The sequence below is a fragment of the Struthio camelus genome, chromosome 21 (assembly GCF_040807025.1).
Source record: "Struthio camelus isolate bStrCam1 chromosome 21, bStrCam1.hap1, whole genome shotgun sequence".
Lineage (NCBI taxonomy): Eukaryota > Metazoa > Chordata > Aves > Struthioniformes > Struthionidae > Struthio > Struthio camelus.
Genome location: NC_090962.1, coordinates 6,067,851 through 6,092,393, shown reverse-complemented (window position 1 = coordinate 6,092,393; position 24,543 = coordinate 6,067,851). Strand labels below are relative to the sequence as shown.

The 24,543-nt window shown below is 40.1% G+C and overlaps 1 protein-coding gene across 1 annotated transcript in view; it reads right to left on the bottom strand.

Moving 5' to 3' along the window:
* Positions 1-24,543, bottom strand: part of PEX14 (peroxisomal biogenesis factor 14) — a 79,994-nt gene that overhangs the window by 6,391 nt on the left and 49,060 nt on the right. Inside the window, exons 4-7 of the mRNA XM_068915733.1 lie at positions 12,446-12,568; positions 5,535-5,620; positions 2,853-2,955; positions 1,489-1,586 (exon numbers count right to left, since the gene is read on the bottom strand). Coding sequence (XP_068771834.1) covers positions 1,489-1,586; positions 2,853-2,955; positions 5,535-5,620; positions 12,446-12,568 — 410 coding nt within the window. The remainder of the gene's footprint in view (positions 1-1,488; positions 1,587-2,852; positions 2,956-5,534; positions 5,621-12,445; positions 12,569-24,543) is intronic.

Genomic DNA, 24,543 nt, shown 5'->3' with positions numbered 1-24,543 from the left:
ACATGAGGTTTAGATATCATAACAATGTGTGCTACCATTTCAGAGCAGAAGGGAGGAGGGGGGAAGGAAAAACTTTTTAAAGACTCTCTAAACCACCAAGACACTTATGCCCTTTTCCCTTCTTAAAGCTTAACATGTGTTCTTAATCTTAACACTTACGACCTGAAAACAATTTTCCAATTTCCGGACTGGCTCCAGGCCACCGACAGGCCACAGTTCCCAAGAAAAATTGAAGTAAAGTGTTGTGACCATAAACTGGCTTTCATGGTTGGGTTTACAGCTGTGCCACTGAGGGATTCCTACTGTATAATGTGCACACCACATAGTCCGCTGCGACCTACCAGTTACACACCATCAAAGAGTTTGTACAAGACTGAAGTATAGGTAAGGGGAGAAGACAACTGCTTCTGCTAGGAAAAAGGCTAAAAGGCATTGTGTAAGGGATTCACAGCAAAAAGAAAAAGCTCTCCCTGTACAGAAAAAGGCATTGTGTAAGGGATTCACAGCAAAAAGAAAAAGCTCTCCCTGTACAGAAACACTGAAAGATGACTGGGATCTGAATAATCACAAGTTTGTGAATGAAAGGAAGACTTCAGCTCTACCTGACTTGTTCAAATCCATCCCACCTCACATATAACCAACGCTTACTGGCTGACAGGAGGCTTAGGACAACGGCTGCAAAGTCCTTATAGAGATGGAAAGCACCAAGTCTTAATGCCAGAAGGAAAATCAATTTTAGTTAAAAGCGGCTACCTGAGAACAGAGGTAACTACACTAACTGGCCACAGCTGGCAGTTTTATTGCCGGGTTGCAGTCAGGATTCAAGGTGAATGAGCCACTGAGAGCGCCAAATGTGGTTGTGATGGGGCCACTTGTTACGCTGAGAAGACCAAAATCATTGAAACAAACCATCAATGTTAAGACTGTTCAGTCATTACCTGGCCTGGATCTGAACAAGTAACTTAGATACAGCATTTCAAGCATGTTTTTGGCCATTGTTTTGAATCAAAATACAAGGGTATAGGAAAAATGTAAACATGAAAATGGCCTATCACACATAGATAAAACCTCTGCGTATCTGGCCTTCACCTCTTTTGGTCAGTGGACTAACAGGACAGTTATTCCATCTCAATTGCAATGCAGGTTACCTGTTTCTTTGCCCTTTCTCTAGATGTGTAACATACTTGTACTTTCTTGGCACGGGGAGGAGTTACAGAGTTAAGAACAAGTCAGAGGCTACAAACGGCACTGTATAACAAAGTCCTCTTGGAAGCTAGATATATTTCATTGGGCACCCAATTAATATCCAGTGCTTTGAGTAGACAGCCTAGATAATGCCAGGCGCAGAGAAACCAGCGGGGAACATGAGATGAAGGATGGGCTGTGAACCCAAAACGGTGCTGTGCTCATCATACGCACACAAAAGAAGCTCTACAAGTTCTAAAGGAGATGGGGATGTTCTAAAGGTGAAGATTTGGGGGTGGGTACCTTAGAAGCAGCCAGCTCTTGGGTGAGCTCCTGGATTTTCTGTTGCTGCTGTATTAGCAGTTCCTGAACAGCGGCTAAAGTTGTCTGTAACTGAGTCACTGTGAGGGGAAAAGCAGGACAGTGTTAAACTGAGATACACGCACGTATACACATACACGTCCTTCCTGCTGTCTAGCTACAAGATGCCTCTATTCCTACTATATCTAATTTATCTACGCCCGCCTGCTCACTTTAATCCATATGATTTATCTGCGCTATGGGTAATCTACCTGCATCGCATCTAACCTCCAGTATTTCTAGTTTATCTTTCCATTGTATAGATGTCTATAGCCCACAGTATATCTATCCAAAACCTCTCCCTTCTAATTATATTGGTTTATGATTTGTACATCTCCCTGAACTTACACAATGTTTGTATCATTTATCTATCTTGGGCCTCACACAGGCAAACTCAGGGGCTAGCTCCAATCTGGAGAAAGGCTGGTCTCGGGATTGACCTCAGAGTATCGTGAGAAATTGAAAGATGCTTTTCTCCTCACCCTCCACCAAAAAGCGTAATTAGCATCCTCCCACCCTCAGCCCACCAGCTTCTTCTCCCTCAACACCTTACTACTTCAACTTACTGCTGAAAAACACACTTTCTTCCCTTCAAACTAACTGAATATACTTTGTGCTTTCCCCTTTGTATTTCAGGAGAACACCCTGTATACCCCTTCCTACCCCCAGCAAACACTAAAGAACTTCTATTGGACTCCAACTCCTGCTGTAGGAGTACTTTTTCTAATTTGGTGCTTTATCCAAAGCTTTCAGCCAGTAAACAAGCTGATAAAATAAAATAAAATTAAAAACTCTATTGGCGTGACAGGTAACAGCTAATTCGGGCCATCATTAGGGCATCAGGTAATGAACAGGTGCCCTATAGAGTCAAAAACAGAGAAGGTGGCTGAGGTCAGGAAGGCACAGTAATTACAGACTCTCCTGACTCTGCTTTGGGTTTTCAGATGGAAGGTGGGGGGAAAACACCAAAAAAAAGCCCCTGAAAACATCAGAGAAGCAGAAATTAAAAATGAACTTTACAGCCCTCCGAAAGGCTGTCATTTTATTCCCCTTATTAATATTCTGAGGTTGGGATCCTTTCCGTAAAAACATAATTAATTGAGGCCGCGCCGACAGTAAACAAGCAATTTCAAATTAAACCGAAATGACGGCGGCTTCATTTGCAAATGTGAACAGATTCTCAGAGCAGATAAATGAAGTCACCACATAAAGTGGGGATGGAGGGAAACAGAAGGGTGGGGGTCTTCGCAGAATGATACAGGGAGAAGGGCTCTGAGGGGTGAATTGATGGAGTCATTAATCTTTACCTGTCTGTGTCACACTGCCACTCATCTCAGAAATGTTTGACTCAATCCTCTGAAGTTGTTTCCTGTCTTCTTTGCCTCCCATGATGAGAGGGAGCAGGTATTTCTGCATGGAGTACAGAAACTTTTTTAGGAAATAAGGATATTCAAAGCAGTCTTTCTAATCTACCTGAAACTTCCTCGAAGCCCACCGTCCAAACCTTATGCTTCGCAACAGAGCCAGTGATTGTTTAGCCACACCGCTGGCTGAGAAAAGAAATTCTTCCTAAAGTAGTTCAAAGAAGTTTAAAAACAGAAAATAGTAGTTCTGTGGTTACGTTTTTAGGGGTGCTGAAAGACAGTTCCTATCTCCGTTTAGGGTTTCCTAGGACAGCTCTCACTGCAGAGAAACATCCACCATACGCGGAGTACAATTTCAGATCTTACACTCTCTCAAGTGAACACGCTGACATGTCATAACATTTGAGCTACATCTACCAGGCAAGAAACGCAGAAGTGGGGAGGAGAAAGGGGCACTGATACTGGAAGGGCCAGGGAAGAACAAGCGAAAGAATGAGAGGTATTATAAAATCTAATGAACTCTGAGGGAGCATTAGAGTGGTGGAGGGAAAAGCAGAGATCCAGAGAAATAGCGAAGAGAAAAGGAAACGGAGCAGAGTTAACAACAGTAACAGAGAACTGAGGAACCAGGGCTAAGGGGATTGAGAATCAAGTTACTAGAAGAAGGGAGGCAGCTCACTGATACTGCACACAGCCATGAAATCTACCTCCTTCTGCCCTTGCAGAGGATGGATTTGATCTAATAGGTCACAGCTCTCCCCTAATTACCGTGGTTCCTTCTGCAGCACTGCACGTATGAATTGAACGTGCACGCTAACAAAAGCACATTCAAGCACAACACGACAGGTGAAAGAAAGGCAAGAGAGGATGGTCTAGGATGTTGAAACAATCCCAAAAGTACCTAACAATTCTTCAGCCTGGCTTTTGACATACATACACCCACTGTAGAGGCATATATACAGGACCATTTCTGAGATAGAGCTGATTATCCAAATCGACATGCGTGGGACAACATTTTTTTTACACTTAATAGCACTGCTTAAAGATTTCCCTGGACACAGCTCTTACCCACACAAAGCACGTGTACACACGCGTTTACACTCGGACATTCTGAAAACTGAACAGCTTTTGATGACTTTCGTAAACAGTTCTCTTCTAATCCTCACCGAACACACATGGACAACTATGTCTCATCCTACTATCCTATCTTTCATGTAGAAATCTATTTGCAACCCCCCTCAAAATCCCATGAAGGGTAGAGGGAATTTACCAACTGTCTCTAAAGATTTCTTACTCCAATAAAAGAATATGGGTCTCTGCTAGGCATACAATATGTCTTAGGAGGTTTGGATAGACAGCAGAGCAAAATCCGTAAACAAAGAGTACAGCAGTAGGATATATTAACAGCATCAGTGACATTATGCCAAAAAATTTATATAAAGCATCAAAATCTGTTAGATATGTGTAATTTAGTAACAGCAATGTGCTAAGGTCTGCAAGGCCCAGCAGCTGTTGTCTTAACATCTCTCTGGACGCTTATCAACCCCATCATTCTTTGCAAGAACTAAAAAATCAGTAAGACTGGCATCACTACTTTAATGTAAAAGCCAGGGGGATAATGTAGCTCGTTCTGCAGTCATGGAACTTTACTTGCACAGATGGAACACGTTGCCAAATCTGGCCTCCCTCTCTTGCCCCAAGACCCAGGAAATTAATGATAGGGAAAGATAAGAAAAGTAGTTTAAGAAAGAAGGACAACCCTTGATTTGTAAAACAGATTTTATTAAGCAGGCCAATAGCTGTTACTTAAAGAAAAAACCTACATGAAAACCAAAAACTATTTGTTACTTTTTATCTCTGTCCATTTTTCAAAAATAAGACATAACTTCCAATGGAGCAAAGCCATTTACACTCTGCTGTGTTGTCATGAACCAGTTTAGGAGTTTATGTCTTCCTATACAGCCACAGAATGTGACTGTCTCCCAGAAACCATTATCTAACGTCACTCTACCACAGAGCTGGAGAGCAAACCTGGAGTGAAAGAACACGTTCAGTTGGAGAAACAGCTGCCTCTACAGTACACAAGCAAATACATGCTTGCTCTGCCTTGTTCTAAGTACATTGGAGTAGAAGTATGGATGTACAGCAGAGCTGGAGGTTAGCCTCTTCTTTTAAACTTTATGATCAGCCAAAGAAGGTTCTTTGCGAACCCACGGTGCAGAATCAGCAGCAGACAAAGCATTAGACTGGGACACAGGACCTGTCTATGATGCTAGTGTCTGCTGGCCAGCAGTGGGCAAATCTCTTTCCTGAACTGTGTTCCCTTTTTCCCAACTTAAAAAATGAAAAAAATATGAATTAAAATATATAAACATATGATGAAAATTACCTTGTTTCTAGCAGTTTGAGATCTACTGCTGAAAACTAATTTTATTTGCTTGCCACTTTTTGACTGCGTTTTCATGTCTACGTTTCTCAAATATATCAATGGGAGTGTTAGCAAGAGCACATGCTTCACCAACTGGAACTGCACTTACAACCAACATGATCATTTGGACATAAGCAGCATAATATCGTTCTCTCTGAGTACAGAAAAAGCTGTTGGATTAGCAGGGAAAATATTACCTTATATAGCTGATGGAAGCCAAAGGCAATCCCTGCCATTATGATAGCCAAAGCCCCATAGTCTCGCCATCTGGAGGCAGGTGGACCTACAAGCCAAAATCAAGAAACAACCACAGTCAGAACTGCAGGTGGCAATATTTTCAGCTGGTTTCCTAATATCCCCCATCTGATTCGGACAGAAGAGCAATTACGCCAATTCTTCTGTTTCTTAGCAGGCAAAGATTTACTGAACAGGGGGCATGAAGACGCTGGCAGCCCCTCAGGTGCAGTGCGAAGGCTCCCAGCCCTAGGACACTGGAAAATCTGGACAGCCCTGTAGCAGTGGGACTGGCCTTGTTTAAGACAAATCACAGCAGCATTTAATAAAGTTGCATCAAATTGTTTCTCCTTACTTCTCCCTTGAAGAACACATCCTGAACCTTACTATACTGGCCCCCGACAACCGTCTGTGTTGTTAGCGCTAGCTTAGGTTAACTCACTACCTGAATACCAATTGCTCTTCACTATCATAACTTCTGAAAATGTGGACAAAGCCAGAGACTGAAAAAAGTGTAGAAAGAAGAAAAAGCCAAGTATTTTGAGGAAGAGGAGAAATCTATCATAAATGGGTTTATGGGTTTATGAATGCTGTGTCAGCAGCTATAGACTGTTGCAATAAGAAAGGATCCAGTGTCTTTTACGCCTGAATTAAGAACAGGGACCAAAGCATATTACAAACAACAAAGACAAAATATGCAATTAAATATCTACAGAGAGAGAGGAAAAGGAGTAGAGAAAAGCTTGAGACATTTAACACACAATTCTGCACAGAAGCTTAGAGACTCAACAGAGCAAAGCAAAGATACGGCATGCTCCACTCCTCCAAGCACAATCAGAAGACACCTGTAGTTTTCCACCAGCTTTATCCTTTCACCTCCCTCACAGCTCCCTTAATGCTCTTGCTGAGAATCTTGTACTGCCCCCGGTTTTCACTAAGAATAAAGAGGATGCAGAGTGATCTTTCCTAAAGTTCAGTGGTAGGATGTGGGCAGAACTGATAAAGTGGAGGCTGGTGTACCGTCTCCAAACAGACAGATCTAAATCTGCATGTGACCTGCAATGTCTAGGAAATACATTCTATTCTCCCAACTTTCAAATTAGGCTTCCAGAGAGAGGGCTAATTGGCTGAAATGGCTGGAAGCTTGTCTCCTTTCAGCTTTGCTCATCTATTGCCATTCTCCCTGTTGCTAAGGTCTCTTGCAAGTGTTTCACTGCAACAGTTCTTCCTAATCCCAGCACCCAGGCTCTACAGGTAGGCACTGACCCTCAGAGGCATAGCTTCTTGCTCCTTTTTAGGATACAGTTCCTCAGAGCATCTACCATACAAATTTAACATATTAGAACAACTCCGAACTTCCAGAATTAGTGAATATTGTCACCGGCAGTATCTTGGGTTGCTGCAATTGCACTTTTGGAGCTCAGGCACACGATCAAATTATCATAACTTTGTAACTTAACAAGTTAACATACGTCAGGCTAACCTGCAGTAACTGGCTGTGTGCACGTTGGGATTTAAAATGATCTCTGGCTAATCTTGCTGCAAACCCCAGTCATCCATCCCTCCTTCCCCTTCTTACTCTGCCCCCGTTGTCATTTCTGGCATCTGAACTCTGAATACTCTTGAGTTTCCAATTCTCTGACATGAACTTCATACTAGAAGTATCCTTCTACGACCATGCAACTCATTCCGGGATGAACTGCCTATTGTAAAGAGTTAATTAATCTCAGAGGATCTGTGGGTCCAACTGCGCCTTATGCATAGGCTGGCAGTCCTTGACTGGCTGTCCCTAACTACCTCCCAACTGCAGTGACCTCTGAGTAGAATCGAGACCCACCTGTAGGACCCTGTCAGCTTTGCCCTTTCACCTCGCTCATCTTTCCCTCCATTCCTGTAATGCTTGAGCTAAGAACATTTTATTGCCCCCTGGTTTTCATTATTAATGAAAAGGGACCAGAATGATCTTTCCTAAAGTTCAGAGAGTCTATAAAGACAAGAAGCTGAAATGCCATTTTACTCGTTTCAGAGATGTGTGAAATAATTCTGTCTTGTGGCAAAAAAAAAAAGTGAGGGAGATGGAGAGGAAAACTAAGTAAGGGGACACAGTGAAGGCTCTGTACCGACCACATCAACATTACAATGTTACGAAGAATGTCACAACTCTGCCTAAAATCTACATTCAGTCTTGTTTTTCCTCTCCAAGAGTATAACCTAAAACATGGGGTGGAGGGAAAGTTAGAAGTTTCCCAGTTGTAACTCCACTGCTCACACTGACTTCTTCGCATATCCTCAATTTCCCTTCTTGTTAAACTGGAATAAAAGGTGGAGGAAGTAAAAAAAGCAATAATGGCCTAGATAGTCTTACAGTATAGGTACTGAAATCCTCCTGAAAGAGATACACTACATACTAGGGATGTAATGAACCATTCTACACAAGAGACCATCGAAAGGCAAATGGAAGGGACACAGCCATCTTCTCCCTCTGTATGTGTGTTTTCTGTAAGCATATTCAATTTTCACAACCGCAACTGTAAATTGCATTTCCAGAGTAAACACTTACTATTTTTAAGAACCCTATTCATCTCAGAATTGGCTTTCCTGACATCAGTTAATTAGGCCTTGTGCATCCAAGTATGGTCAGCCATCACTAATATCCCCATTTAAAACTGCAGAAACTGAGGCATAAAAAGGTGATTTTTCCAAGAGTAAATATCGAATCCATGGAAAGGAGTTGGGGGGGGGGGACCCACAGAGGTGTCCAGATTCTAGTCACCATTTTTACTCATCAGAGAAAAATGTCTCTACAGCCTCCCACCTGATGAAAAGCACAAGGGTGGGAGAAGAAGTTCCAGATGGCAAGCAAAGTAGTCTTTGGAGCTGATTTTTAAGTACATGTAAAATCTGCATGAAAACCTATGAAGGGAGACCATAAATACCTCGGGGAAGGACACAGACAATACACGCATGATAAGCATGCGGCTTTGCATACCTAGCTCAGAAACTCCCCTGAATTCGCTTGTAATTATAAGGGTTAGGAAGGTTAAAAAAAAAAAAAATATATATATATATATATATATATATATATAAAAACCCAATTAATCATTTAAATATTTAAAGTCAGATTTTTGTCCTCACTGCTGGATTAGTATATTTCATAACGCCAACAGCAGACAGCCCTGTTTTTTTACTGGGGGTTCATTTTAAAGCATGTTTAAACTAGTCAGATTGAGTGATGCTTCCAGCAACTAATCGCATGTCAAATAAAAGATATTTTATGTAATAAATTACCGCTACAAGTAATTCAAATGTCATTTATCAGTTTTATTATCAGTCAGGCAAAGTCTTGTTTCTCTATATTAATCAAATTCAAGCTTTTTTTAAGCTTTTTTTTTTTTAAGCAGTTTTGACACCTCTTGGCAAAAGTACAAACTGGAGGGAAGGAATTACTCCTCCAGAGCAGAGAGGAGAAATAGCAGAGATGGCACTGAGCTAAAAAACAGTGTCTAGAAACTTTAAAGACTTCATTCCTGTCTCTTCTCCCCAAGAGTTAATATCGTTTCTCTAAAAACAAACCCAGGAGGAATCCAGCACACAACGAGAACTATGCTGTCCTGAAGGCTTTCTTTCTCTTTCACTCTAAAAAATTAGATAGCACTTACCTACGTAACAACTATTTCCAACACAGCATTAGTATATTAAGTAATACCTACACTATCAGCACAATTTGTACAAAAGTAAGTATTTAAGAGTTATGAACTGTTTCCTGCAACTTTAAAATTTAGAACAGGCTGAGATGACAACAGCAGGAGATCAAGCAAACAGAATCCGAAGATGTGGATAGGATTTATTGCTCTGAATCACAAGAGGGAACATCTTACGTTGGAGCGGCTGGCAAGACCAGCAGTCCAGCTGTCTGCTCCAATTCTGCTTCGTGAAACCTTGAGATGGTTCTGAAGCCACAGTTTTAAGGTAAACTTTTAAACATGAAACAGAAATACGTGGGGGGGGGGGGCAGAGGGAAATGAGGTTTTTCAAGCTTCTAGCCATCGCTTTTCAGCACAGTACCTTCTCAATTGTTTCTTCTCCTCTTTTTGTTCTGCGGGGTAATTCCACCTCTCTAGTTCTGTGCTTTTGCCAAGAGGTGTCAAAACTACTCAGAAAAGGGCGGGGGGGTGGGGAGGAGACAAAAAAAAATAAATTTAACCAAAAATGGTTCATAGTCTGCAGGACCTAACCTCCAGCAGATCAGATGCCGCTTCACAAGACATTCAGATGTCTTCTTTGGGGAAGGCTGCAGCCTGCAATCTTTGTCACCTCTAACAATCTAAGTTGTTCTCATCCACAAGTCAACTTTTAGATTCAGCAGCCTACCTATCTCATTAGTCCTTTAGATATACTTTTGAATTCAAACATTGAAGCATTCCAACACTAATGTAATGAATACTCTGTTAAGAACACAGACACAACAGATGGACAGAAAAAGTAGTATTTATCTTTCTCTATACATGACAATACCTGATAAATGGGTCAAAGATTAAATGACTTAGTAAAACTATCACAGAAACAACTGTCCCGGAGCAGATTTGGAACGCTGCAGAACTATTCATTACAATATTAGCATCCAGTTGATGAAATAGCCTACAGCAAACAAGGCACCTTAAAAGACCACTGAACCACTTCTATAGGGACACTAGACAGCTGCACGGTCTCATCTATCAGCTCTAGAGAAATTCACACATTCCTTATGCAGTCTTGATGCCACAGAAAGCGCTTAACAGGAAGCTACAGAGATGGATCCATCATCAACAACACCAACACTATACCAGCCACGAATCAGAAAGGGGTAGAGATGACACCTAATCAAAACAAATGTTTTGGTTAAACAAATACCATATACACCTAGCCGTTTATTCTTTTTATACATTCATTTAAAGAGCAAGGGTAAATAGAAGGTCTCAAAAGAATGGCTAGAGAGGGGAGGAGCAGTATCTAATAAATCCATCGTCACTGTTTCGCAGACGTTGTGGGCTGATGAACAAAACTGTGCCTCATAGATGAAAGTTTTTGGTTCAAATTATTTAAAATGCACCAGATCACAAAGCTAGGGCATAAGTTTAAAAATTACAACACCTAAAGAAGTCCTGCTTTGGCCGTTCTTTTATTCACCTGCAGTTTCTGAGCAATGATACTTTTAAACTTCTGTCAGGACTGGAAACATTTTGCTTTTTAAATAACAGTCCAAATTCTTACCTAGTGACAAGAAATTAGGAGCTGGGGCTTTGAGGAAACGCAAAATATTAAAAGGAAAAAAAACAACCTGTGAAAAAGCTGCAAGGTTTGACAATGGTTACAGTGTTTTTTAGTTTAAACGGCATGCTATTTTCCTGCTTTACTTACATTACTGGAACACTATAACATAAGAGAAGATTGACTCTTCCAATATTTGGTTCTGATACGAGTTAGCTGAATGAGCAGTGTATTGCATAACAGGTATAAGCAAGAGGACAGATTTTGTTTCCGCTATTTTCTGTGAACTACGACAGATAGATATTAGACTAAAAGAAAGAATTCAGTTCCAGATTTCACCAGCACATCAGCACAGCAATCAGGGATATTTGAATCACAAATCTTTTGCTACCCAAACCATGCCAACTCAGAAAGCAAGTCTAGCACTGTCTCTAGCAATAGCAAAAATTATGCCATATACTAATAAACAGAGCCCTGAGTAGACTGTCACATCCGTCAATATCTGAGCTAGAACTGTTTAGGAGCAATATCAAAGCCCTATTCTTAATACTCGGCAGGTAAATGAAGTGCTTTTCACTGTGTGCCAGACACACATGTGAGCTGAACAGCTCCTTTTGATGGATTTTTAATGGCGTGCACTTTGGTTTTTATTGTTTGGAGCTCAGATACTTTTTGCGAGGTTTGTTTTAAAATGCAAATATATATGTAAATTTTAAGTCTACACAGATTATGTTGGGACCTTAAAAATTCTCTGTGAGCGAATTTTATACACAGAATCATACAGTCAGAGCCACACAGTCCACAGCACTCGTGAAGCTCAGTCACTAGGGCTCCTTTGTGCCAGACCCTGAGCGTGCACACAGGAAGTCAAGTGCAAGACCTTATAATCTAATTCACTGTCCATTCTGAAAAAGTACCTCTTGCAAGCAACTGTTCAAGGCATTAACTGATCAGTTGCCAGATTAGTTAAGAAAATAAGTCCTTTCACTGAGATACAAAAGAATTCTATAGAGTACTTGAGAGTAAATACTTCAACGATGACCTCCAACAGACAGCTGCTTGAACAGATTCCATTGTTCTAATAACTAAAGTAGTAGTAGTGTTGCACTTTCACAGCACCTTCTATCCAAGAACCTATCAGCTCTACCATATACTAATGATTTAAATATTAGAAATCCCTGCTGAAGTAGGGAAGCGTGACCCTAAGTTTTAGAAATGAAGGCTGAGTCCTACATTGGTAGGACTTAAATGCTTTTTTCAAGTCTTTCTAACGAATCAGAAGCTAAATTTCTATTGACTATACTCCTTGATGTTAAAGGATATCATAGGCTAGTATTTATTGTGCTTGTAGACTATCAGCACTTATATCTCATCGTTCTTGTGTAATAGAATCTTGTGGGTGCATCTTGTCACAGGCATCAACAACTGCAAAATGCATTCAAAGTAGTATTAGGTATATGATTCTGACAACAGTTATAGCATTACCTTAAATCAATGCCATCAGACTACGTTGTTTTCTAGGATCTGGCACAGAAATCTGTTCTTGCAAATGTACTAAGCAAGGTGCAGGGTAGTAAAAATCACTGCAGAAAGCAACTGGACGAGGTGTTTTCAAGAGGTCACTTACTATACAACACAGGGTGAGTGGGCTGATTTGGCACCAGCTGTGCAGAAGGACCTGGGGACTGTGGCTCATCCGTGCTAGTGCCCGACTGCTGGAAAGCCAGGTCAATTTCTTCATCTGTCAGGCCTGGGGGAGAAGAGGAAATGAGATCTGTTTAGCACCTTTACCCACTTGATGCACGCATAATTAAATTCTCAAGCCAGGCAGAACCCTTTCAAGCGGCAAAAGAATTTTGGCATTGACTTGAGCAGTACTGCTTCCCCAATTTTGGATTCACTGGAATCTCTCCCTCTCTCTTTCTCTATTGCAATTTAACCTTAAGCGACAGAATATTAGCCTCAACGCTGCTTCCAAATGTGGCTCATTCAATTTCCTTAATTTATCCTTGAGTTTATTGCTGCTTTTGAAGTAGCTTTCTATTGCAATTCTCCATTCTTCCCCCGAAAAAAAGATACCATCAACTGCAAATGTGGCTCATTTTAATCTGTAATGGTGTAAAAAAAAAAAAGAGGGGAAAAAACTAACAATAATGCATGAAAACAGACAGGGAAACAAAAAACTAATTATTGGGTTAGACGACTAATTAGTCTAGATCGTTTCCGAAGACGGGAATAATTTGCTTTATTTTATGACAAATGCAGAAATAAAAAGAAAAAATCAGGACTGAGTGTGATTAGTATGAATGGGACACAGAATGTAAGGAGGAAATAAAACTATAACAAAACAGATCAAAACAAGGCCAAGCCCAAACTTTCAGCTTAGCATTGCCCCAGCCTATTGCTGCCTGATTAGATTGCCCTAGGCCAGCCTGTTTTTTATTTCACACAGAGTTGTAGTCACACTGCACGCATGGTACATGTTGGAGCAGCCACTCCTGCCATTGGGAAATGCCAGGGTGACCATCTGTAATTGGCCACAACATATGGAAGGCATTTGGCCAAAAAGAGGGAAACGAAAAGCAGCTAAAAGATTCATGATGACCAGCACCTGGGAAGAAGGAAGCATGACTGCATTTTTTTTTTTTCCAACAGGAGAAAACATCTAGAAAAAGATTCTGTAGTCAGATAGCAACCATGATGCGGAGCCTGGACAGCTGTGTATTCTTTGTATGCTATTTTCCTGCATAGAAGCAGACAGGAAGCCAGTGTCTCAGCTATGATTGACATCTGAGGAGATTCAGGACCTTCTGCTACACACACAGTGTGTAAAACATTCAGAGATGTTGGAAGTGAGGATATAGTTTTAAGGGAAGAGATTTAGAAGAGAAGAGACAGACCACTTGACTCTTACACAGTTGTCATAAGGACTGAGCACAGTGTATAAAATGGTAGGAATATGACAGCAGCGGGAGAAGACGGGGGAATATTTTCTCTCCATCACTTCTGTCTGAGGTTAATGAGGTCTAGCTACATGTTTATTCTCAATATTGCTGGCAGATGAAATTCCTGAACTTCATCCTTTACTACACTTAGCTCCTTATCATCATAGAGAGATACAATACAGAAAATGGCCAAGCTTTGGGTATATTACCTGGGCTTTGAGAAATTTATCCAAGACTTTAAACTTCACTGCATACTGGGGTTCTAGATAGAATTATCTCTAGAACAAACACTATTGCCAGAAATTGATACACACCAGCGTCTCACGTAGCACCTACATTGCCTCTGATCTTCAGAAGGCTTTATAACTACTAGCAGGTCTTTTCCCTATCCTGTGAGTTATGCAAGCTAATACTGTAGCTACTGTACAGTGCAGACACTAATACATAGATAAGTTAGGTGATTTCTCTTAGTGTCACGGAATATTATCAACGTCAGAAAGAGTATTAGAAATCTGAAGTTACTGACCTCCAGTCCTGTAATCTGGCTAAATCATCCCTTTACTTGTATTTGATGCACGCCTAAAACAGTAAAGAACTAAAACCAAACATAACGGTACGGAACAAGACTTCTAGTGAGAGCAATAAGAGGCATCAAGTCAGCCTATGGTTTTAAAGTTGCAAAAGCAATATTTATGATAACTAACCCATGTTAAAAAGCAGGGTCCTCATAAGAAAGAGACTGTTTTAACCAGCTTCTAATTATACAATATAGAAGAGGCCATAAACAGAGGCCAACACTGCCGATCACTAGCAACTGAAGAATTTCATAAAGATGGAGCCAGACAAGTAAGACAATATTAGCTGCTGGCTGCACATGTAGCTCGCACTAGAACAGGGCATTCTGTTCTATTTCCATGCAAAGACAGCAAATCTGATAACATTTAACACTTAGGAATGTATGGAAGTTACGGACTATGCTTTCTCCTTTACATTTCATTCTACAAAAAAAGCAGGAAACGACACTCATTTTTTCCCAGCCACAATGCTCCCTCAATTCTCATCTTATTTGAGAAAAAGAAAAAAAAAAATCTTTTGCAGATAAAATGCACTTCTAGGATTATTCCGGACATGCCCACTAGTGACACTCAAGTAACACTGCTTCCATTAAAATCCTTCTATACTGTAAGGAGAAAGCTGATGTGAATTACAGTATGCCAGGAAACCTTTCACATTTGAGTTCCTGGTTTGAATCCTGTGCAAACTAATGCAAATTAAAAATGCCCTGGACCTCCCTGGTCTATTCTGCTGCCTTGTGAAGTGGTCTTGTTCACAGTACTAGTGGGTGGCATCACTCAAACAACATCACAACTACCTCCCTCGTTAATAATCATAGGAGAAAACTGGGAGAAGCATCGCTCCTAGAACATCTCCTTTTTATTCATCGTAACCAGACATTTTAAAGGGCCTGTCATCTTGGCCTCCAAGCATCAAGGGAGTATCTCCTGGAGCTAATTCCTTAAGTATACATATGCAGCAAGTCTGCACTGCAACTAGTCATCTGTGGATTCAGAAATATACCTGTCTTCACGGTTGTCATTTCTCACGCACACTAACAAAAACGTACATGGATATTCTAAGAAAGTCCTCAGGCATTGATAACTAACTCATCAAAATTCACTTTAGATTGAATTTTTTTCATATTCACCACATACACTCATGTATGCACACAGCTGAATGAGTTTTCCATACCCCAAAATATCCAACCGCAAAATACATTAATTACACAGAAAAGTGGGAATTTCTAAACTAGATCAGACAAAGTGTCATCTGGTCCGATATTCTGCCTTGATTTATTTCATCACAGACCTTCTATCACTGCAGTATTTAAAAAAAAAAAAAAAAAAGGATTATGGTCCACTCTTTATCCTAATCTAGTAGGACACCGGTAAACCAAAAATAATACCACTTTTCTTGGGTGCAAAAGCAGTGCCACAAAAACGAGAGCTTTGTCTAATAAAAGGCTTTTTGGGATGGGTATGTCAAGAAATTCACATCAGTTTAACAAAAGATTTCCTCTAACTCCACTTCCTTCAACACTTTGGAAAACAAACATTTTAGTTCTTCTGGAGTTTCAGCAAGATCAAGACCATGCGGAACGCAAAAGGTTAAAAGGAACAATAAAGGAAACTGCCAATTGTAAGTGAATTATATTTGGCTTTGAAAGCTGAGCCACGGCTATATTATAAAAGGCATCTCTTTGCGTTGTTTACCATCACCCTGACTAATGCAGACCTTTTTTTTTTGTTTTAAATAATCTCATGCAAATTAGACACACACTTCCTTCCAGTTGATTGCTATCTGCAAGGAATAATCTAACCGCAGAGGGTACTGAGCAAGGACTGAGCTGAGGAGGAGGAGGCAAGGAAACTGTCTTCATAGCCCTACAGAATGCAAACCTATTCCTCCCTTCCCCCAACCATCTATTTCATTCCTCTTCAGCACCACAGCCTTTGTAAAGAATTACTCATAATTTTCATGAAGCCTTAAAATTTCCTTTTCCGGCTTCAGGGTGTTGATCTGAATTATCCAGGACCTACAGTTGTTTTACTTTCAAAGATTCTTGTTGACCCTCTTTTGCGGTCTTCGCTGCTCCCACTCCATTTTCAGGGATCACCCAGCCTCTGCAAATTGTAGTCAAACACAGAACTAGAGCAAGTCAGAGAATAAAACAGGATGTCAGAAATGGCTCTTGTTGCCTGTTACATTGCATAAAAAGCTCCTTTGCCTAGAGAGCTTTTAAAACTTGACTGTCTATTTAGGCTCTTTTACAATATCCAGTACTAGCCAATATAAGGACTTCATGTACATCAAAATATTTTTCCCTTAAAGACCATTCGGAAGTAGAGAAATACTATTATCCATATTTTGCAGATGAGAACGTGAGACACAGAGTATGAGATGTGCTCCAAAGTCAGAAGTGAACCTCTGACACAGTCAGAAATGAAAACTCACATCTCCTGCATTACAATCTATTGTCTTACCACGAATCCATCCTTCTCCATTTTCTGGACAAAACACAGCAGCACTAACTGCAAGGCAAAACCCTCACATGAGCTAGGAGCTGAACTAGAGCCACTAAGTTTTTTCTCCTCTGTCTCTGACACAAGCGCTGACATTTCAGTGACCACTCTTTTCCCCGTCCCATCCACTGAGCGCATCCTTTTTCTTCATTATATTCTTCAGTGCTTTGCTCTGTCCACTAACCTGAAGGTAGCATTACTTTTGCGGAGAAAACTTTTGGTTAGGAAGAGATTAAGAATTCTGCCATAATAGGAAAGGCTGATGGAAAGAATTAAGCTCTTCTTGCGAGTTTCCAAAAGCCAGCTTTCCTAACCACTCTAACAGACTGCCCTGGAGCGATCATCACACCTACACGTTTGCTGAGACAAATAGAGTGGGTTTTTTGTTGTTGTCTCCTGCACACATGCATACACTTTCTATTAAGAAGCAACCAAAACAAAACTGGAGAACTTTGTTTAGCTGCAACAAATTACATGACTACACAAAGTTTGCACGTGACATATGACTAAAAGGAAGAGCTACTGGTAGACATCCTGAAATGACATTACCCTCCTGTTCCTGGAAGCCACTGAGACAACTGTGCTCTTAAATTAAGAGAACGTGGCTACATTTTAAAAGAATCATCATAGAAACCTTCTGGTATCTGATCCAGATTAACGATTCCACCTGTTCAGTCAGGTCCATGCACTGCTGGGTGATTCTTTTATCAAATGTTTGTCCTACATTTTATTCTGTCCTTTGAAAAAGTTCATAGATTAATACATTTCAAAAAGGCCAAAGGTATCGTCTTCTGATCTCTCTTCTTTCACATGTCTTTGTTCACAGGGCAGCACAAGGTCGATTCCAGTGTAACATATTAACAAAATCTAAACATCCCTGTGATTTTTTTATCTTTCATTTATATTAAAATACTTTATTTGGATGTAAACATCCTACTGCTGCACTTCCAACTCAAACATCACGTACAGGAACCCAAAAGTCAAAGTGAAACTGACTGTCTCAACAGTCAGGCAGCAAAACGCAAAAATAAAAAGCCATTTCAAAAGTAATTGAAAGGACTTTAAATCTTACAGCTTTGTTCACCTAAAAGACTGTTAATTATGCAACTATAATCTTTAAGAAAGATTATATGTTTTAACCCATGAGGGTCTCTAAGTGGTATTTCGAACTGATAAAGTACTCTAACCTCAGTTACACGGGACTAACATAAAGAAGGAAAACCTGATTGACAGTGCAATGCCCAGTATTACAGTGAGCCAATCAGGAAGGAACAGGTTAAAAATAAAAACTATTTTGGCATTACAAATATAAATAAATAAATAAAGTGAAAAAAAAAAAAAAACTGGCAGCAGTTCCTGTTCCTGGCCAGGCTTTTTTGGAGTCTATAATAAAATGAAGTGTAATGGAGGAGAGGAGGGCAATGTCAGAGGGTGAGGGTTTGGGAGAGAGGTTGTTAAGTATCTCCCTCTCCTCAGCTGTGTTTACTCCATTTACAGGACCCCAGGTGATTGATAGACAGACAAAAGAAAAGCAAGTAGATAGTAAACCCCCTCTGGGAGCATCAGATAAGGGGGTAACACCCAACATCATTTAGAGCCCCCAACTCTTCTTAGGCCACTTGTAATTAAAAAGACAAAGCAAGATATGCAAACCAGAGAAAAAGTAGAAGAGGGATTTTTTTTTTATTTATTATTAACATTTTGTTGGAACAGTGAAGTGCAATAAGGACTCTCAGAGCCGTTAAAAGTCGTTGGGTGACCTGCAGACCCCTATTTCCCAGAGCCTTGTATAAAATTGAATTTTTTAAACATAAATTACACGTAATGACGACACTGTAAAAACTAACAGTAATGGAAAGCTGTGCTGTATTTCATTAGCCTGTATTATTCCGTGCCACCTGATCCAGCCGGGCCTTGTTTATGAGTTAGTGTGTTAGCAGATGCCGATGGAAGCATTTGCTTCGACCTTGCTCTTCTCATTGGGGCATGAAATTACGACGGCAGCACCTTGATATTACAGCCATAAATACAGTAAACTGCAAATTTAAGCCAACGGCTCCTATTGTCTCCGAACATAAAGCTGATCGGTATTTATTTAAAAGGAGAATGAAAAAAAATATTATATATCACCTTGTTTATGGGTCCAGTCCCCCCCTTTCCCTAATCTGCCTTATTCACTTGGTTAAATACTAAACAAACAAACTAAATCCTCCCTATTTTCTACTGATTAAATATTCTCATGAAATGAGTATTGTCTTCAGAAAACCAGATCAAAGTATTTTCGCTCTGAATAAGTAAGGGCAGCCTACTTGCTTAGCACGTCTTGAAATCGAAAAAGGAACAAGTACTACAACTTTTATTCTCAGTTTTCTATATATGAGAAGTTCAAAATACACCAAAAAAAGTTGCTTCTGATCACTCATCCACGTACGTGTGTAACGTATGTGCAAGCACATGGGGGGGGGGGGGGGGGAGAGAGAGAGAGAGAGAGAGAGAGAGGTATGTTTCCTTCCAGCTGTTCTCTATTCCAAAATATATTTTTTGTTAATACGAATTCAAAAGGAGGAAGGCAGGCATAGAAGAAATATTGCAGTAAGATTAATGGGAGAAAAAAAAGAACACATAGGATCCCTCCTCTGGGACAACTGGGAGAATGCCTCATTCTCCTATGGGCATTTTGGGTACATACCCCCATTCATTGACATCATACCCACTAAAATATCTTAGAGGGGAAAAAAAAATCAAACACAAAGGCAAAAGGACATTGGAATATCACAAAGCATATCACAGTATAAATCACAGCATTGTAAGTCAATGCAAAATGTATTTCACTGGTATTCTTAAGGCAGAGAAGATGCAGTTTCACTTGTAGTAAGAGAGGTCAGGTCCTTCTCTTCTAACGCAAAGAAAGCTCCTTGTTCATGTGAAGTATGCTATCTGTTTCACACAGAAAAAAAGGAGTAAAAAATCCCAGTGCTAAGCTATGTATTTCAGGGGACAAAGCACTAAGAGGAGAGTAGGAGGAACAACACGCAGGACAAAGTGGCTGGGTAATGGGATGCAGACTCAGAATTCTGCAGTAGAAAAGTCCTATTACATGCAGTAGCATCACAGCTTTAACAGGATATGGACTGCTCATTTTTTAATTAATCTACAACATATCTTCAGCCAGCAGACAGCCTACTTCAACTGGCACAATTTTAGCTTCAGAAAAAGCTCAAATTACAAAAAAAGGTAGCCAGCATCATGGCTCTAAATCAAATGAAACATGGCCAGAAGTCCTCAGAAACCTGAATTACGCCATCAGAAGTTTTGTTACAAAGCCTAGTGAAATTACTGTGCAACTGGTATATGCAAAAACACAATGCAACTTGAATCTTGGGTAGCTTCTTCTAAAGACCTGTCTATTACAGAGTAACTCTAGGAATACCATAATCCATAATCAGCAAAAAAACAGAAGAAGTAAGTCTCTCTGTAACACAAAAAAAACCTCTCTCCTTCTAAAAATAGGAGGAAAGTTCCTCCTCTCATTGTCTAGAGGGTTTATTTTTAGGTCTCTTGCCTGCAGCCTTTCCTTTCTATTATCACACAAGCAGAAGTACAGTATCTGATAGAAAGTAAAGTCTCTTTCAGGCAGATGATGCTGGAGTAAGTCAATGCCTGTCTACTACACACCAGTACTGAAGAGACAATATATTTGACTAAGCTGGAAGCCAGTGTTTAACAGGGAACACAGGACATCTAATTCAGCCAGTACATGATGTGAGAACACTACATGAAGGATCAAAAGCCTCCATACGTTTGCAATGATTTCAAATTAATATTGGCCTTGGGGTTTGAAGCCTCTATGCCAAGAAGCCAATTCCAAGGTAGAGGAATTAATCAAGAATGGAAGATGACCGAGGCACTGCCATTTGTTAAAAGAGGCCTGTATGGGGCAGAAAACCCAGGTAGTGGAAGACACACTACTCTAGTAACCATAACTCTCTCATAATTTATTACAATAACTGATAATCTCTCTAAAAATAAGGCTATGAATTCAGAGAAAACAAATGTTAAATATACCATGGGTAATGTTTCTAAGCATAATACTTGTTTTATAATACCCCTTAGAGACCCCAAAAGGCATTCATTGTGCCAGCTACTGTACAAAAACAAGAGCAGAAGGCAGCCTGTCCCAAAGCATTTAACTGTCTGCGTAAATGGAAGACAGGAAGGAAAAACACAGGCACACATAACTCAAGTAACTTACCTAGAGTACGCAGCAGGTCAATGAAATTTCCTTTCCATTAAACTAGAAACTACAACAAAAAACATTCTATCAAGGTGAAAGGAAATTAATTTCTTCTACAAGTTCATTTCAAAAAGTAGAATAGTTTGGTACACGGCACATCACTAAACTTCAAAAATCCTCACATCACCAAAACTTACCACAAACGTTAAAGAATAGCAATGTTAGAAAACATTTGTGCTTCAGATACGTTTAATTTACGTGAAGGAAAAATATTTTGTTAAACCACTTGTTGAGCAATAGCAACAAAATGCTTGGCCTTTTGCTACTCTTTGATCCGTGATATTATCTTTAGGAGCTTTTAAGGCAAAAGCCAGAGGTTCTCTTAATTCAGGTATAGTAAAACGCTGACAATAGGAGCTTTAGTTTTGATCTGCCTTCAGAATTCCAACATCAACTTGTATTTCCTGCTCAAACAAAATGAGTTGAACTACGCAAGTCAGATTAGTTATGGCACTGAAGTAAAACGAGCAGCCTGGAGGATCTGCACTCAACCAGACATCAGTAATTCCACCACCTCCTTTGCTGTTGCAGCAAAGAAGAATGAGGCCTTCCAGTGGTACAGGCCCGAATATGGTCCATATTAGATTTGACCGAGAAGACTGGCCCTAATGTGGAATGACTCCAGATCAGAAACCACTGTGGATCTGTTATTACTGGAGTAGACCGGCCAGAAATTCTAGACCCAGACTCCTCCTTTTTCCCAACTCTGAGGTTCAAAAGAAAGGGACTGTGCAAAAGAACAGCAATTTCAAGACATTATAAGGAATTCTTTAACCACTTCTGTCAGGATGGCTGAATTTTACATGCCAGAATGAGAAGGTCCATCCTGATGCACCATTCTCAGTTCTTTATATCACTCTAGAATTTCTGATTGCCCCTAAAGCGCTAAGAGGATCTGGATTTTCTACATTAGACAGTAACTTCCAGAGAGCACCCTCTACAGACTAAAATGAACTGCAATGTAAAGAGCAACTTGCCTTGATAGTACTTACTTCCGCTTTCACTTTAAAAACTTTAAACTGTAGAAGGGAACACAACAAACACATCAGTCTAGACTGATCCCGTGAAAAATCATTTAAAGTGTACACTTAATGAACGTTTAGTGTTTGAAGAAAGTACAGAATGGAAACACAGAGTATGCATTACCACAGTGCAAATTGCGCCCTCTCTATGCCAGAGAGCGTAGCTATAAGGAGGAGAGAGAACAGTATCTACAGCAGCATGTTTCTAAGAACATGGAAAAATATATGGAAGTATACATGGAAGAGTATATAAAAGTATAAAGAAACCAAAACAGGGTAAGGAGCCATGAACACAGGAATTCATATCCTTTTTCTGACAGATTTCCTCATAACCTTATGGAGTGACTTTGCTCCTCTAACTCAGTTTCCCCATCTATAAAGTAGACTCAGTGTTAGACACCTAAGAGTCAGGTGTCTAGCATGTCTCACAGCGTTGAGAAGATAAGCACAATTAAGAAAGATACATCTCAATACTACATATTTGATTATTATGGTATGAATGTTCCTGGTAAATCTGGTTTGCATTTTCCCCCAAAAGACAGAGATACCAATGCACTATTACGAAAAGGCATGTCAGCAAGCATTCATTATAGATTATAAATCACCCTCTTCTTCTTCTTCTTTCTTTTGTTTTAGAGATTTTTTTTTTACGTGCCATTAAAACATTGTTTGCTGAATGCTACTACAAAGCTAGCCACCTGTAAAATTAAAGGCTGATGCTGCCAGTAACAGCGTTGAAATACCTTCTGTTTAAAAGGCAAATCTACTTTGTAATTCTTAACACAACTGTATAAATATTTCTCCACCCACCCTTCACAATTTTGTTGGTTACACTGCATCCATTTAGACAACAACCATCTATGTCATCACACAGGATGTTAATCTTGGGTGGAGAAGAAAGAAACAATAGCAAATGAACTTTTAAGAAGCCAAGATTACACATTCAAGCAGTGACCTTAGTGATAAAAGAAGAGAGAAGACAAAAAACATAGGGGGTGAGTCAACAAAATAGCAGAATAGTTTCAAAAGATCATTTTTTATCTTTTGGTTTATTTATTGTTATTTTTTTTCTCCCTGTGTGCCTTCAGCAGCTCCTCAGAGTTCTGAAGAAAATTAAAGGAGTCTGGATAAAACGCCCAAAGGAAAACTAATGCTAACAGTACTAAAAATAACGAGGTTAAATGGCGGAAAAACTATGGTGACCACACACAGAGAACTGGAGTGGTAAGGTATGAAAGGAGTTTCATCATTGCTCCCTCGGGATGTGCACAGAACATACTAACTGCTGCTAGTTCTCTAGGGTTTCGATTACCATGCCAAACACACCTCCAGAGCTTCCTTATTAGTATAATAAAAGCCTCTACACATTTGGGTTCTATTCCCAGCCTTGCTATTGACCTTGTGTAGGTCATTTACCCTCCCCCTGCCTCAGTTTCTACATCTGTGAAACAGGAGTAATATTACACCATACCCTTTGTAAAACTTGTAAGATTGACATTGATGATTATCATGTACAAAGAATAACTGATGGTTTTAAGAGTCTATACCTTAGGTGCATTTGAGCTATGCAAGGCATTTGCAACAAATAATTCACTCAATTAACTTTAGCCCCCCGCTCCCTCCCTCTTGTTTTTTTTTTTTTTTTTTTGCTTTTGATTCTCTTTGGTAATACTTCAGAATTTCTAACTTGCAACAAACTATGCAAGTACTCAAGTTCCTGCTTTGCTTTGACTGGGTGCTAAAACATATGGCATTTCTCTGGTCTCCCTTCAGGTGAATGTTGCCCTCAAAATCCACTTGCTGGGGTTGAATGTTCACAATGGGAATATCAAAACATTTTTAATGAACGTTCTCTGTTGCCTTCTAGTGTCTCATGAAATCCCAGCCCAGGAGTTAAAACAGGAGTGACTACACAGAATTCACATAGAAATTGGAGTGAATACTAAGAAACATTTATGGGCATGTTACTGCAACATAACGCAAGTCAAATCAGTAGGTGAAGTAGCTGAAGCAGCTGTAAAACGTGCTACTAGTATCAACCCACGCTGCATCAGGATAGCTCTCGAGTTCAAGGATAAGGAAATATTCCCTAAACCAAAGAATCACCTCACAAATAAAAAGGGAGTAAATAAAAATGGAAAGATATGCCTTTCTGGGCACTACATAAGAACGTGTCTCCTTTCCAGCACGCTGGAAGGCTAATCAACACCATTAAACAGGGATGCCCAAACAGCTATTCAGAGAGCCAAGGGTCAGTGATCAAGGCCCAAGGACATGCTTTGCACATCCCTGCCATTCCCTACAAATCTGCAAGCTACAGTCTTGAAGCACAGGCGTCATGGCAGGCGCAGGTGGAACACTGCTGCAGGGCAAGTTACGGTTTG